Here is a 13,278-nt window from a genome sequence, read left to right as displayed (position 1 = left end):
ACGCCAACTCACACAGCTCCTGTGATTTCATCACAGCAAACCTTTAAAAAATAAATGTAATAAATGTACGCAAATTAAATTAATTCACAGTCGAGAAATGCTTGTGACATTTTATATGTCAGAGTCATGTAAACGAGCCTTTTCTGCACAACTAACATATCATTTGCTGCCATTGAGACATTCATCATCATCATCATCATCATCATCATCATCATCATCATCATCATGTGAAGAAAGACAATCACTTTGTTTCTCCCGCCCTCAGACCGGAGACTGACATGTTCAAATCTCCAACAACGTATCGTAAAAGTCGGGTTACAAGCTGCTCCGACCGTCAGTGAGTGTTTCCGCTAGCTCCCTGCTGAAGCAAGCTAGCACTGCTGCTAGCTCCCCGCTGAAGCAAGCTAGCACTGCTGCTAGCTCCCCGCTGAAGCAAGCTAGCACTGCTGCTAGCTCCCCGCTGAAGCAAGCTAGCGCTGCTGCTAGCGCCCCGCTGCCTGAGTCGGGAAACGAGCCAGAGCTAGTGGGGAGCTAGCGGAGAACTAGCAGCAGCGCTAGCTGGCTACAGCGGGGAGCTAGCGGTGAACACCCACTGAAGGTAGAAGTGGCTTCTTCATTTGACAGTCAGTGAAATAAGACACACCAGTTGGTCCGTTCACGTCGGTAAACTCATACAGTATTAAAACATATTTAAAAAGGAATAGTTCCACTTTGAATCAGGAAAAAAAACAAAAACAAGATACGACGTGTTAATTAATGACAATTTTCTTCTTTCTTTTGGAACAGAGCCGGGCTACTTTCCAGAAACACATGCGTTTCCCAAAAAATGACTCAAACTACTCCTTTAACTTCCAACTATTTCCCTCAGATTGTCTGAACCTCTTCCGCTCCTGGAACAGCGTTTATTTGTTAAACTCAACGTCTGTCTTTACTTGCGTGAAACGTTCAGTATTTAGAGCTGAAGGCCCCTAAACATTTCGGCATGAAAAATACAAAATACAAAAAAAAGCTTAATGTCATTGCACAAACATGAGAAAGCAGTTAAATGAAGGTGCCTCAGTCACACTCCACCGCCACTGCTCTCAAAGCTCCTCTGTCGTCTCTTTAACAGAAGAGGGAGCATCTAAAACCTCGTGGTGGACATAATTACATATTTAATGCGTCGTCACGCTACATCTTTCCTCAGATCTTCGAGGCGAAAACGTGACTTTGTGACGACTCGCCTTACTTTAATCCTCTTTTATTCTCTACAACTGCATTTGTTAAGGAAATCAATTGGGGGTGAGGAAGGCCCCCAATTGATAGTATGTTTAATTCCTAGCTTATCCCATTCTTTATAAAGAAAAAACACAACTAAAATGCAGTAATAATGAACACGCTGGATTTGGCTACTGATCAGTATTACCAGAAAATAAGCCAATCAGTAGTAAACAAAAATATGATATCACATTGTAAACATACCATTTACATACTTAATACGGCAAACAGGAATGTTAATGTGCCCCGTGTATATCTTTCTATAAACATAACTTAAAAAATAATGTGCAATTGAAAATTCATGCGGCGACAAATATCAGTAGAAGGCATGATAACGGTGATTTAAAAAAACGGAGGGCTGCGTCTCCGTTCATTTGAAAGCAATTTCATATCCGATAATGCACCGGTAATCTAAACATTTTGACGTTGCATCTTTTAAATCCACTCGCATCCTCATTCACTTCATATACAGTAATGCTGAGACACGCGGACGAGGCCCGACTCCACCACTCGGTGTGGGAAGGTGGGAGTCATTTCATCCCCTGTTCAGTCAGAAAATACTATTTTTCTTAGTGTTAAATCTTGCAAATGTATTAAGTGACTGTTCTTTCTCCAGGCTTAATAATTTAATAAAGTTAGACGGATTACTGCCGTCATTTCAAAACTATTCGGGGAAGTTAGAAATAATAAAAGGCTGATACATAAAAGTATGATTTTAAGTGCCAATTTCAGAGCAATCAATAAAGAAACTGTCTTACAGTTAAAGTCACCTTCACTTCAGTGGAGCTTTGCAGCTCTTTGCACGTTATTTGAGTTGCAGAGGGCAACTTTTTTTGAGATGCAATACACTGCAGTTCCTGCAGGGGGAGCCGCTGCAGCTGGAACAACATAAAGCTCTGAACAGAGCGGCATCTACTGGGGAGGCGATGCAGACACATTACAGAGGAAAACCTGCTACTCAGGACGCCACCCATAGCCCTTAGATATCTTATTTTGTGGGGAGAAATGGCTTTTTATCATATAATGGCTTTTTAAAACGAATTAACGCATCATTTCCTGTCAAGAACGTTTGAGAGAAAAACGTGATTCTTTCTCAATGAAATGTTGTTTATACAGCTCTATGGAGGTTCACGTCTCTGCTTTGGGACCAGAGTGTGTGTGTGTATATATATATATATATATATATATATATATATATATATATATATATATATATATATATATATATATATATATATATATATATATATATATATGTGTGTGTGTGTGTGTGTGTGTGTGTGTGTGTGTGTGTGTGTGTGTGTGTGTGTGTGTGTGTGTGATGCAACAGAAAGCTACAGACACAGATGCGGGTGAGATGGAGATCACGATCGACGGGAACTCAGAACTGGATCCAGTGTCCGGCGTCCGGCGGTCGTGACGTCGTTGGAACGGAGCTGCAGACACATGAACTGATGTTAGGTTGTTGTTTTTTTCACTTCTATGTCCCCATAATCACTTAAAAACAGAGTTCATACACATTTTGGACCAATGGATGTCCATGACTTCAAACCAGATTTCCATGAGTTAACATGTAGTGAAATCTGGGTGTAAACATGAAAAAACTATCAATGAGAATTCCAAAGCGTACAGTAAATTACATGTTATGACCTTTCTTTCTGTAATTTCTTTAATACTAAAAACATGCCATATGAAATGCAAATTTGTGTTTAAAATGCACAAAATGTATGGAAACTAAAATCATATCATGTGGCTAAAAGTATATTGACACTCATTTAATGACAGCAACACGAGTCAGATCTTCCTTGTTTTAATGCATTTGAGTTGTGTTAAAGTAATATTAGTCTGTAAACAAGTGTGTGTGTGTGTGTGTGTGTGTGTGTGTGTGTGTGTGTGTGTGTGTGTGTAGTTACTGCTCATCGCTAAAGGTGCCACCAATGAGAACAAAATAAAAATTGAGCTTTTGAAAAAGTGACTCGATGAATAAGACGTTACGATTGTTTAGTGAGGCCTTTACAGTAATTTACAAATTTCTTTTCATTTGCATTATTTTGCTATAGTTTAAAAAAAAAAATATTTGGTGCGGACAAATATGATAAGTCCAGACCTCGACCCCCATCCAACACCTTTAAGACAAAAGTCTTATCAACGAAAAACAAGTTTTCCTTGAGTTACTTAACAACATCACAACAAATTACCTTGCAGGAGCAGAGAAGTCTCCCCAAAGATCCAAACTAACGTTTGACTGGACCACTGTGTTTGAGTTACTACTGTCCAGATCCAGAAGGCAGCCTGACAGATGCAGGGAGACATAACACCATTGTAAACACCTCATTAGAAACTGACTGACATTTCACTTCCTGTTTCTGCAGCCTGAACACGTCAAACACACGTCACTGCCAAGACGCCAACCTACCCGTCACCATGCCCGCTGTCTGGGGGACTATGTTGTGATTGGATGAGCCGGACAGAGGAGGCGTGGCCATCTTGCCTCCAGGTGGGGGTGGGAGGAGTCCAAACCCACCTGAGCTCTGTGGGCGGGGCTTATCCCTCTTTTTACCTTGCTAGAGGCAGAGAAAAGAAAAATCAAGTCTATGCGATGTTTCATGAGCATGACTGTCTTTTAGCGTCATCACTTTTAACTAGAGCCGGGCAAAGTTGAAAAAAAATTAACTGATTAATCGCATGATTTTTCTGCGATTAATCGCATTATGCACCAAATTCCATAATGAAGTCAAAACTAGTGTATTGCAGGTTTTATTTTAAAGTAATATTATCAGAACAATATAACAGCACTCTGGAGCAACAGCAAGTAGTCATGCTGTGTTCACACCGCACGCGTCAAGATTTCAACGCGCGTCGAGATTTCATGTAAAGTCAATGTACAGCCGCGTCGGAGCTGCGTAGACGCGTATCTTCACGCAGGCAGCGCGTCAGACGCGTAGAAGCAGCACGAACAGCCCGTTGGTCGCGGGGCGAACTCGGGTCGACGCACGAATTGAAATTTCCCAACTCAGCCAGCAAAAACGTGTGAGTCATAGTTGCGTCAGCCAATCAGCGTTGAGATGGTCCGCTCGTCACCGCCGTCCTGCCGGTGCTGAATCAAACTGCTGCCGGTCACCCGGAAGGAGCTGATAGCGGCTTCATTCAGGCTGTTGTGGGACTACAGATACTATTGTGAACCCAGACACCATGGAGGTGATGTTCTGACGTTTTAGTGACTTCCACAACAAGCTTAAAGCAGACCTAGTGGTTACTTCATCTATAGTCTATAACGGAAAAGATGGCTCTTTTCAAGGAGAGAAGCAACTGAGGTAAGCCACGCCCCCTTCGTGGCGCCGCGATTAGTCTTGTTGCTTTTGGTGTGAACACACTATTTCTTGACGCGCACGTCGAGAATTCTTTTGACGCGTTCGGTGTGAACACAGCAAAAGGGTCCCTGTGAGGGACAAACCACTCCTTCTTTGGTCCATGTTCAGTCTGCTGCTTACCTTAAAGATGTTAAAGACCAGCAATTGATTCACTTTATACAAAAGCAATAAGTGCTTTTCATGTTTTTAGCCCAGTTTTTCTTCCTGAGTGAGAAAAGTCCAGTCTGTGTTGTCTTGAACAAATGACCTGAACATCTTGTGACGTGAGGAAAGTTCTCCTCTTTGAGAGAAGAGTAAAGATCCAGAAGTGATGCTGCTTTAAAGTGCTCTGCATGGATCAGACCCCGAGGTCAGGAGCTTTGCGTATGCGCGATTAACTTTCAATCTGGACGAGGAACCTGCAGGTAAACTGCTGCTTTTACTGCTGGGAAGCTGCTCTTTGCTGCCCCGCTGCTCGTTGAGAACAGAAGCTACAGAACAATAACTTTCACGTCAGTCGGTGAAGCTACGGAAGCGCGCGCCTTCAAAGTAAAAGCAGTGCTGTCGTAATGCGTTCATGGCGTTTATCTTATTTATTTATTTTTCATGTTTAATTGACCTCACACAGACAGGTATGGAAGAGCCTTAAGACGCCATGTCTGAACTACGCCGTCTGGAGAGATTTAAAGTGATAAGCCCCTCCCACTGCAAAAAAAAACCAAAAAAACATGCAGTTAACGCATAATCAAATAGTTAACGCTGTTAAAGGATTGCCAGATTAATGCCAGATTAACGCAAAATTAACGCGTTAACTTGCCCAGCCCTACTTTTAACACTTTCTATTTCTTTGTGTTTTATCCTGTGTTTTTGTTATACTGCTACAAAACCAAATGCCTTTTGAGCGACCAATGATACCCACGCTTTGACAGCTCCAGTTTTTGTCTTACAGCCAGCACAAAGTATTTTTTATTTTTTATTTGGAATGTTTAAATTAAACGAACGTGTCACTTCTGATTAATTTAGACTTTCAGGCTCATTTAACTCTAAAACCACGAACTAACACCACCGTTAGCTTCTACACTTACCGCAGTGGCATTTCATTCAAGGTGTTTATAAACTGTAGTAAGGAGCCGAACATTCAGAGGCTCTCACCCCGATGTTGAGTGTGATGGTCTGTCCCTCTTTGAAGCCCAAGTCCAGTTTAGGTCCTGTTTCTCCGAGCTGGGCTTTTTTACTGAATTCACTCTCCTGTTTCACCCATCTGCAGAGATATACAAATACACAAATGAGACAACGCAGCTCAGCAGTTTCCAGGGGAAAAACTACAAGACAAGCGACTTGTTATGCCGTGAACTGCTTACGCGGCACAGAGGGTTTTGGGACAAAAGGAAATGGAAGATGTGGGCAGTACTTTGAAAAGCTGCGAGTCTAATTATCAGTCTTGCAACCAAACAAAGTTCAAAAAGTGCGACACAAACCCAGGTGACTGCTTACTTGAAATGGTCCTGCAGAGACACATTGAAGTCAAAAGCGTCCCCTCGGTCCACGAAGCCGACTCCTATAAAAGCGCTGCGACCTGCGGGACGAGAGATTGCGTTCCCAGTAAACGGACATGAACGACAGAGTCCAGCAAACTGATCCATTTGTCATGACGTGCCCGTCCTCACCGTTGTCATCCTGTATCCGCAGGACGAAGTACCGGCTGGAGTCGCTGACCGTCTCCATGGCGGTGCCGGGGTACTCATTGATGGGCGCCTGGGCGAACAGTTCACCTGCAGGACACGAGGGGAGGGACGACGGGAGATTCTTGGATTAGGGCCGTCGCCATTTTGTCGTTTTATTTGCAACAGATGAACATAAGTTACTGCGTTTGGAATGCCGAGGATTGATGTACCTGTCAATCATTTTCTGTGTGTAAAGACGTAGTGCCCGTGACGTCACCTTTTGGTTTGTGGACGTTTTGAGCTAAATACAACCGAACGCTGAATATGATATTTTGCAGGCGACTAAAAATGTTGCAATTAACTTCAATGAAGGGAAAACAGACAGTGAAAGTGATAGTTGTAAAACGAAATCATGAACAACGCTGTGGTAGAGACCTGTCAATCACCTTGTAGCCCCGCCCCTGAAGCCTCCCCCGCTTTATGGTCTGTTTGACTCTAAATGACCATAATGTAGAATCTCTAGTTTCAAGAAGACTTGAAACTAGAGATTGAGACATAAACTCATGTTTACTGAGGGAATACATCAAGAGAGCAGTAGAGTCATTTATATAGACTTCTATACAACCAGAGGAGTCGCCGCCTGGTGGTCAGGAGAGAGAATTACATTTTTTGACTAAACACACAATGAAGTCTCACCTGAGACCTTGTCCTCCAGTTTAATGAAGGCCACTGGGCCCTTGGCTGTGATCCTCATTCGACCGGACCAGTCTGGAGAATCCAGCTTCCAGTCAGCTGCCCTGTAGACAAACAGATGTTTGTGGAATTTATTAACAATACAATTGATTGGGATTATCAATATCAGAGACTCATTCTCAAAAATAATGTATTTTTTTAATATGGAAACCATAAAAAACTTTAACCAATAAAATCTAGATTCAGGTTTTATGAAAAAAAATCTTTAAAAAATAAAATCTTCAATTTGTATCGCTGTGAATGACACACAACATATCAAAGTTACACTTTCAGCAATAGTATGAATACGTAAAGTATAATTATGTAGAGAGGACTTTCATTCATGTATCAATACCTTCCTGAAAAGTGTAACTATGTGATGCCACATACCAGGTTATGGATTTTACTTCGATTCAAAATACTTTTAGAGGTATAGAGGAATGAAAGTATCCAGTATTTTACTTGTTTTAGTTATTTTTCTTAACCTTTCATCTCTTTCATCATCTTGTGTATCTTCAGAATATATATATATATATATATATATATATATATATATATATATATATATATATATATATATATATATATATATGGAGTTGTTTATTATGGGCTGTTGTATATATGAATATAAAAAGGTGAATATACATTCATACATGTTAACCTCTCTTTAATTACCACTCTCTTTATCATATAATGTTTTTGGAGAACATATTGATCTATAAGATTATATCAGGATAGATTGGTATAGATTATAATCTCTCCATGCACAGTTATAGCAGTCTGCAAATGCGCATCACGGATTAGACATGAAGTTTGAATCTATAAAAAAATATATACACACGGAAAACCATGAAAAGGTTTGTTTGTTTGTTGTTGTTTTGGTCTCAATGGGTGTCCCTGTGTAAAGGACACCCGAGTGGTCACACAGGAGCGGGGCTGTCCTGGCACCCCCTCCTCCTCCTCCTCCTCCTCCTCCTCCTCCTCCTCCTCCCGGCATGATGACAAACAACCCCGTCACATCTGTGACAGCGCGACCGTCTCTGCACAACAAAGCGACCCAGAGAACTAGCCATTGGTTCCAAGCCTAAAATATCTACACATATAGCTATATATTTGCAACTAGAAAAACCTCATTGTGTCTTCACTCTTTGTAAAACAAACACAAAGCCCCCACATCTCCATCCCCTCCCTGTGTGCATGCTCCTCAGTGAAAGTGAAACGCTCGTATCGGGGCCAAGACAAAACTACCGGATTTTGAAACCACCGTCGACGACCCCCGAAGTCATTTATTTACCTGTACGCGCGATTTGAAGCGCGCGGCGGGATGCGATAAACGTTGACATCGGGTTTCACGCACAGGATCGACTCGTACTCGCCCTCGGCCGCCATCTTGAATCAACTGTTATTGATGTAGTGGGAGTAGTGGTTGTGACTCATTTATTCACTTCTTTCCTGAGAGAGAGGGAGAGGGATGGGAGGGGGGGGGGGGGGGCGTGTGTAAGTGTGTGTGTGCGTGTGTGTACGCGTGTCTGTTTCTATGTGTTTGTGTGTGCGCGCGCGTGTGTGTCTGCGTCCTCAGTTAAAGCAAACCTACCAAAATATGCATTTTTACGGTACGATACTCGGGAGACAAAAATATTTTTTTCTAATTTTATTTTTCAGTTCCATCACATCAAAACGCAAAACTGGTCGACAGAGATGTATTTTTACATTGATAATTTAAAAAATAAATAATTAAAAAGATCGTGAGGGGGCGTTGACTTGCAGGTGGTGCTGAAAGCGGCGGAACCGGAAGTCGTCGACGTGTCGTTCTCCTCGAAGGATCCTGCAGATCTACTCAGGGGTTAGTCTGTTATTTTTGCCGCAAATACGCACATTTAATACACGAAATGAAGTACCGAGAGCGGGTGTTTTCTTTTAATCCGACAACAGCGACTGCTTCTTGAAATATTGCCCTTTAATCTGCTCGCCAAAGTCTGATATCTAAGCTGCATTGATCACTACGTTCGCCATATTTACGGCTTGCTGGCCGTCTTCAGTCGCTCTCCGAGGTCCTGAAAACATATCTTTACAGATACTTGCTAACACGACGACTTACAGTTTGCATGGAAATCAGGCTGATCATCCAAGTGCACTATGCGTGAAGGGTTTTAGGCTCGTGTTTTCTCACACTGCTGGCTGACAACTCTAGGTTTTAGCTTCGCCAGATAGCTAAGCTAGCTGAGGATCTGTGGTTTGTCGCAGTGATTGTGACAAACTAACACGAGCTGTCACGTATAACTAGAAGGTGTCGGCAGGCACGCCTTTAGGCTAGATGTGCAGCCATGTATTCATAAATGTAAGCTTGCTATAGTGACTCACTACCAACCCAATGCCTCAGCTCTTTTTGTTCTCTATATAATTGTTGTACATGTTGTCTGGTTCCTCTCTGCAGCTGTAGGATCTGGTTTCTAAACATCTGGAGACAAGTCAATGCAGTCAGGGGGAAGATAGAGCAGCAGGATGTACGCTCACTGAGCCAGCACTGAAGCAACGTCGTAAATATATTTTGACAGCACAGGCTTTACCAAAAGGTATGATGGTTTGTGTTTTTAATTTGGATTATGAACATGTGTATGGGATCTTTCTTCTCATTGTTCAGTGATTGCCTTGCCTCCCTCACTCCCCCCTCTCCCCTTTAGACACCATGACGTCTTCTATGCTCCGCCGACAGCTGAAGAACCTGGTTCAGAACTACTCTGAGGCTGAGGTCAAGGTAAAAGAAACCAATGTAGCTAGTGAAGAACTAAGTGAACCTCAGTATCCTCACAATGTCAGATAAATGTGCCCTCAATCAGGAAATAAAATGCATTCTATTTGGATTCGTTAAGTCTTAGTTCAAGATGCATTTTTGATTATTTTTGCTTTAATCAGATAGTTGGTTGTAGCCATGGAAAGAGAGATGGGGATGAAATGCACCTTAAGTCCGTAGGCCACTAGCACACCTACAAGATGACACTGTTAGTCAACACATATGTGTCATGTCCATACACTTCTTTGGCATGAACACCTATTAACTGTACAACATGAGTTTGAGAGGATGCACCCACAATGGATGAGATCAGTTGAAAGCTATAAATGTGAGATCAATAAAACAAGCCAAACATTCAAATGTTTTACTGTAGTAAACTCTGACAGTTCTCCTAAATCCCAATGAGCCATTCTCTTATATCTTAACCTTCAGATTGTAGGAATTAAGGAAATCTGGAGATATCCTTTTTGTCATAATGCTGATCTGATGAAACATGATCCGTAATAACCTGCCAGAACAGATCATTTTTGTTCTCGGAAATATTTGAGGTGATGGCAAGGATGACTTGCTAAATTGTAATCATGATTTCTATGGAGACTGTGAGCCTCTTTGTCCCAAGCTGGCATCTCATGACCACAACCTTATATTTCTTGCTTCGCTTCTTTTGCAGGTGAGAGAGGCAACGTCTAATGACCCATGGGGCCCCTCCAGCACTCAGATGGCCGACCTCTCCGATCTGACCTACAATGTGGTGGCCTGCCATGAGATCATGACAATGCTCTGGAAGCGCCTGAAAGACGACAAGAACTGGAGACACATCCACAAGGTATCAACGATGATGCAAAATAAGTGTATTTTTGTAACACGACTGTTCAAATAGTGTTTAAGTGCATGATATGTCGATTTTAAGATTTTAGCCTGTTCATTGAAAGTGGACATTTTCAAAATACAAATACAGCCCTTATTTGAAAAGGCTATTGAAACCGTCAAAACGGTATATAAAAACAGGCATAAGACAAAATGTAAATATGTTAAATGGGGTAATTTGATACGCTATCTGAAGCTTGAGAATCGAGTCTCAGATAATAAGCAATTAATATTCAGAATATATGTTTACTAACATGTTTTATATAGTTGCATTCACAACCTATGACATACTGAAGACTAATCATAGTCTGAATATTTTCTTATAACTGAACATTTTATACATGGATCCCTTTTGATTTAGACTTAAATGTTAAAATAATTGTTTGATCACATCACTGCAGAGTGATACCCTAACTTTTTAAACTCTTAACATTGCAATATTTACAAGCATAGTAGGTTTTGTATTTACTGTTGTAGCTCTTCTGAAATGTTTCCATTTAGTGAAAACATTCTGGGTCCCTTCACATTGACATGATTAATTAATCTAATCTTTCGTAAAGGTGTAAACTGCACCACCACATCTGCTATTAAGTTACTGGTATCACCAACTCGGTAACATGACAGACCATTGTGACTTTGCAAGTTGTCTGATTGGCACATCAGTTGCACCAGTGTCCACGACACGTATTCTGCCCTTGCTACTGTAGGTTGGCTTAGCAGATAGCTAACAGTACATCCAGGAAATAAAAACCCAGGAATCCAGGGTGGCCTTTAGGGATTTTACTTGAATCTTGGTTTTTGTAAAACTGTAGAAACAGATAATGAAATTAGCTTACAAACGTTCCACATACATACAGAAGAATATTACGCTCTGAATAAACATACAGCCATTATGCTGAAAAAGGTAAGTATTCAGTAACATAAGACTCTCTTGACTAGTTAGCGTATAAGCTAATATTAACGTTGTCAGCATATCGATGCAAAATGCACGTCAATACAAAAATGCTAATCGCGATTAGCATCTAAACAACATAACTGAAACGGTAAATAGACAGAGAATATATCGGAAAAGATATTTACATGCACATACGGACATACTTAAAGACTTAGGTCTTTAAAGGCTACCAGACAGTAAGTAAGACAAATAGCTGCAGCATGTCTTCTCATGTGAATCAGAACAAACTATGGCAAGAGAGGAGGGATAAACGAAGATGCATTTACTCTCTGCACCACTTGGCATCTTGAATGCAACACAAGAAACTGTGGGGCAGAACAAGAAGCATTGTATGTTTTGAGGCTTTTTGTGTATTGTTTATACACAGATTTGTTTTACTTTTGTGGTTTTGTCTTTATTAAATTCGAGAATTATTAAAAGCTGTGAAACTATACAGATTGACAGTTTATTTTGGTTTCAGTGATATATATACATCTTTATTTCATGTAAAAACATTGTTATACTTTTTTTTTCATAGTCCTTGACGCTGTTGGAGTACCTGTTAAAGACCGGTGACGATCGCGTGCTTCTGCAAATGAAAGACAACATCTACATCGTCAAAGCCCTCACAGAGTATCGCTTTATAGAAAAGGATGGCAAGGATCAGGTGATACTTTCAGTATATACTTAAGGTTTAATGCTATAACATTAAAATGATCTGTTATTGGCACTGTAATATCTATATCATCATACTCCTTTTAACCTCTAGGCCAAGTTCACAATTAAAGAATAAAACGTCTGGTGTCTCACACATTTTAATTAAACCTTTGTCAGAAGACAGTGCTTGACACTTTCAGGCGTATACAACTTGTAACATTTGACATTTTTGTTTTTAAGGCTTAGATGCTCAAATGGTCAGTTAATCAAAGTCTAATTTAAGCATCTCTGTCCCAGGGTGGAAATGTGAGAGAGAAGGCTAAAGTTGTCCTTGTTCTCATGGAGGACGATGATAAACTAAAGGAGGAGAGAGACTTTGCCGTCAAGACCAGAGAGAAGACTTCAAAAGGCTCTGCTGGTGGGTCCTTCTGTCCTGAACTATCACTTGTAAAAGCCAATTATTTGAACCGTTGTAGTATAATTCACTTCATTTGTCTGTGTCTTATTAACATCTTATTTACATTCCTTCTAACAAGCCTCATCTGCTGACGCCATCAAGGATCCCAACTACAAGCCCTGCTACGTTGTCGGGGCCGCAGGGCTTCCATCCTTAGACAACATACCGTCAGTGGCCGACTTGACCGCTTCCTTCGCTGCCCGCAAAGAGGAGCGTCTAAAGCAGGAAGCTGATAAGAAAGACATGGAGAGGAGGGTAAGTGTAAAAAGTACAGAGCTCATCTACAGCAAGCGGACACAAAAGCGACACCACTACAATATAATGCAGTCGAGTGCAGGGACCATACCAACCAGGACCATAGCCTCAAAAGTAACCATAGTCATAGCAACATCTTCTCAACGAACCCAATTTTCCATAATACAGTTTTTGAAGGCAAAATGTCATTCACAGATGAATCCTTTGAAATGAGATTACAGACTGGTTCCCAATAGCAATCGATTACTCGGCTTGACCAAATCAGTTCGATCTCATGTGTCAACAGGACAGGTTGAGTTACACCTCTCATGACG

The 13,278-nt window shown here is 41.2% G+C and overlaps 2 protein-coding genes across 3 annotated transcripts in view; one reads left to right on the top strand and one right to left on the bottom strand.

Moving 5' to 3' along the window:
• Positions 1 to 2,524: 2,524 nt before the first annotated feature.
• Positions 2,525 to 8,426, bottom strand: LOC137793375 (adaptin ear-binding coat-associated protein 1-like). Its single transcript, XM_068589464.1, has 8 exons — positions 8,298 to 8,426; positions 6,968 to 7,068; positions 6,275 to 6,379; positions 6,102 to 6,183; positions 5,760 to 5,868; positions 3,674 to 3,821; positions 3,456 to 3,549; positions 2,525 to 2,693 (listed from the first exon to the last, which is right to left on the bottom strand). Exons 1-8 carry the CDS (start codon positions 8,390 to 8,392, stop codon positions 2,639 to 2,641), a joined length of 789 nt encoding a protein of 262 aa, XP_068445565.1. The 5' UTR covers positions 8,393 to 8,426; the 3' UTR covers positions 2,525 to 2,638.
• Positions 8,427 to 8,771: 345 nt separating this feature from the next.
• The window catches only part of LOC137793374 (epsin-2-like), a 10,460-nt gene continuing 5,953 nt past the window's right edge, over positions 8,772 to 13,278 (top strand). For both annotated transcript variants that reach the window (XM_068589460.1, XM_068589461.1), the window contains exons 1-7: positions 8,772 to 8,846; positions 9,438 to 9,576; positions 9,685 to 9,758; positions 10,465 to 10,620; positions 12,134 to 12,262; positions 12,550 to 12,670; positions 12,789 to 12,964. In XM_068589460.1, the coding sequence (XP_068445561.1) occupies positions 9,690 to 9,758; positions 10,465 to 10,620; positions 12,134 to 12,262; positions 12,550 to 12,670; positions 12,789 to 12,964 (651 nt within the window). In that variant the 5' untranslated portion in view covers positions 8,772 to 8,846; positions 9,438 to 9,576; positions 9,685 to 9,689. The remainder of the gene's footprint in view (positions 8,847 to 9,437; positions 9,577 to 9,684; positions 9,759 to 10,464; positions 10,621 to 12,133; positions 12,263 to 12,549; positions 12,671 to 12,788; positions 12,965 to 13,278) is intronic.

The sequence above is a fragment of the Clinocottus analis genome, unplaced genomic scaffold (genome assembly GCF_023055335.1).
Source record: "Clinocottus analis isolate CAN_PGR_092001 unplaced genomic scaffold, fCliAna1.0.p SCAF_221, whole genome shotgun sequence".
In the NCBI taxonomy this organism is placed as follows: Eukaryota; Metazoa; Chordata; class Actinopteri; order Perciformes; family Cottidae; genus Clinocottus; species Clinocottus analis.
This window is presented reverse-complemented; position numbering and strand designations above follow the sequence as displayed.

Bases quoted from the DNA above. Each gene is read 5' to 3' on its own strand.
- LOC137793375 (XM_068589464.1), bottom strand. From the start codon at position 8,392: ATGGCGGCCGAGGGCGAGTACGAGTCGATCCTGTGCGTGAAACCCGAT. The intron at 3,822-5,759 runs GTGAGAGCCTCT...CTCTGCCTCTAG, and splicing joins CCATCACACTCAACATCGGG to CAAGGTAAAAAGAGGGATAA. The intron at 3,550-3,673 runs GTAGGTTGGCGT...TGCATCTGTCAG, and splicing joins GACAGCGGGCATGGTGACGG to GCTGCCTTCTGGATCTGGAC.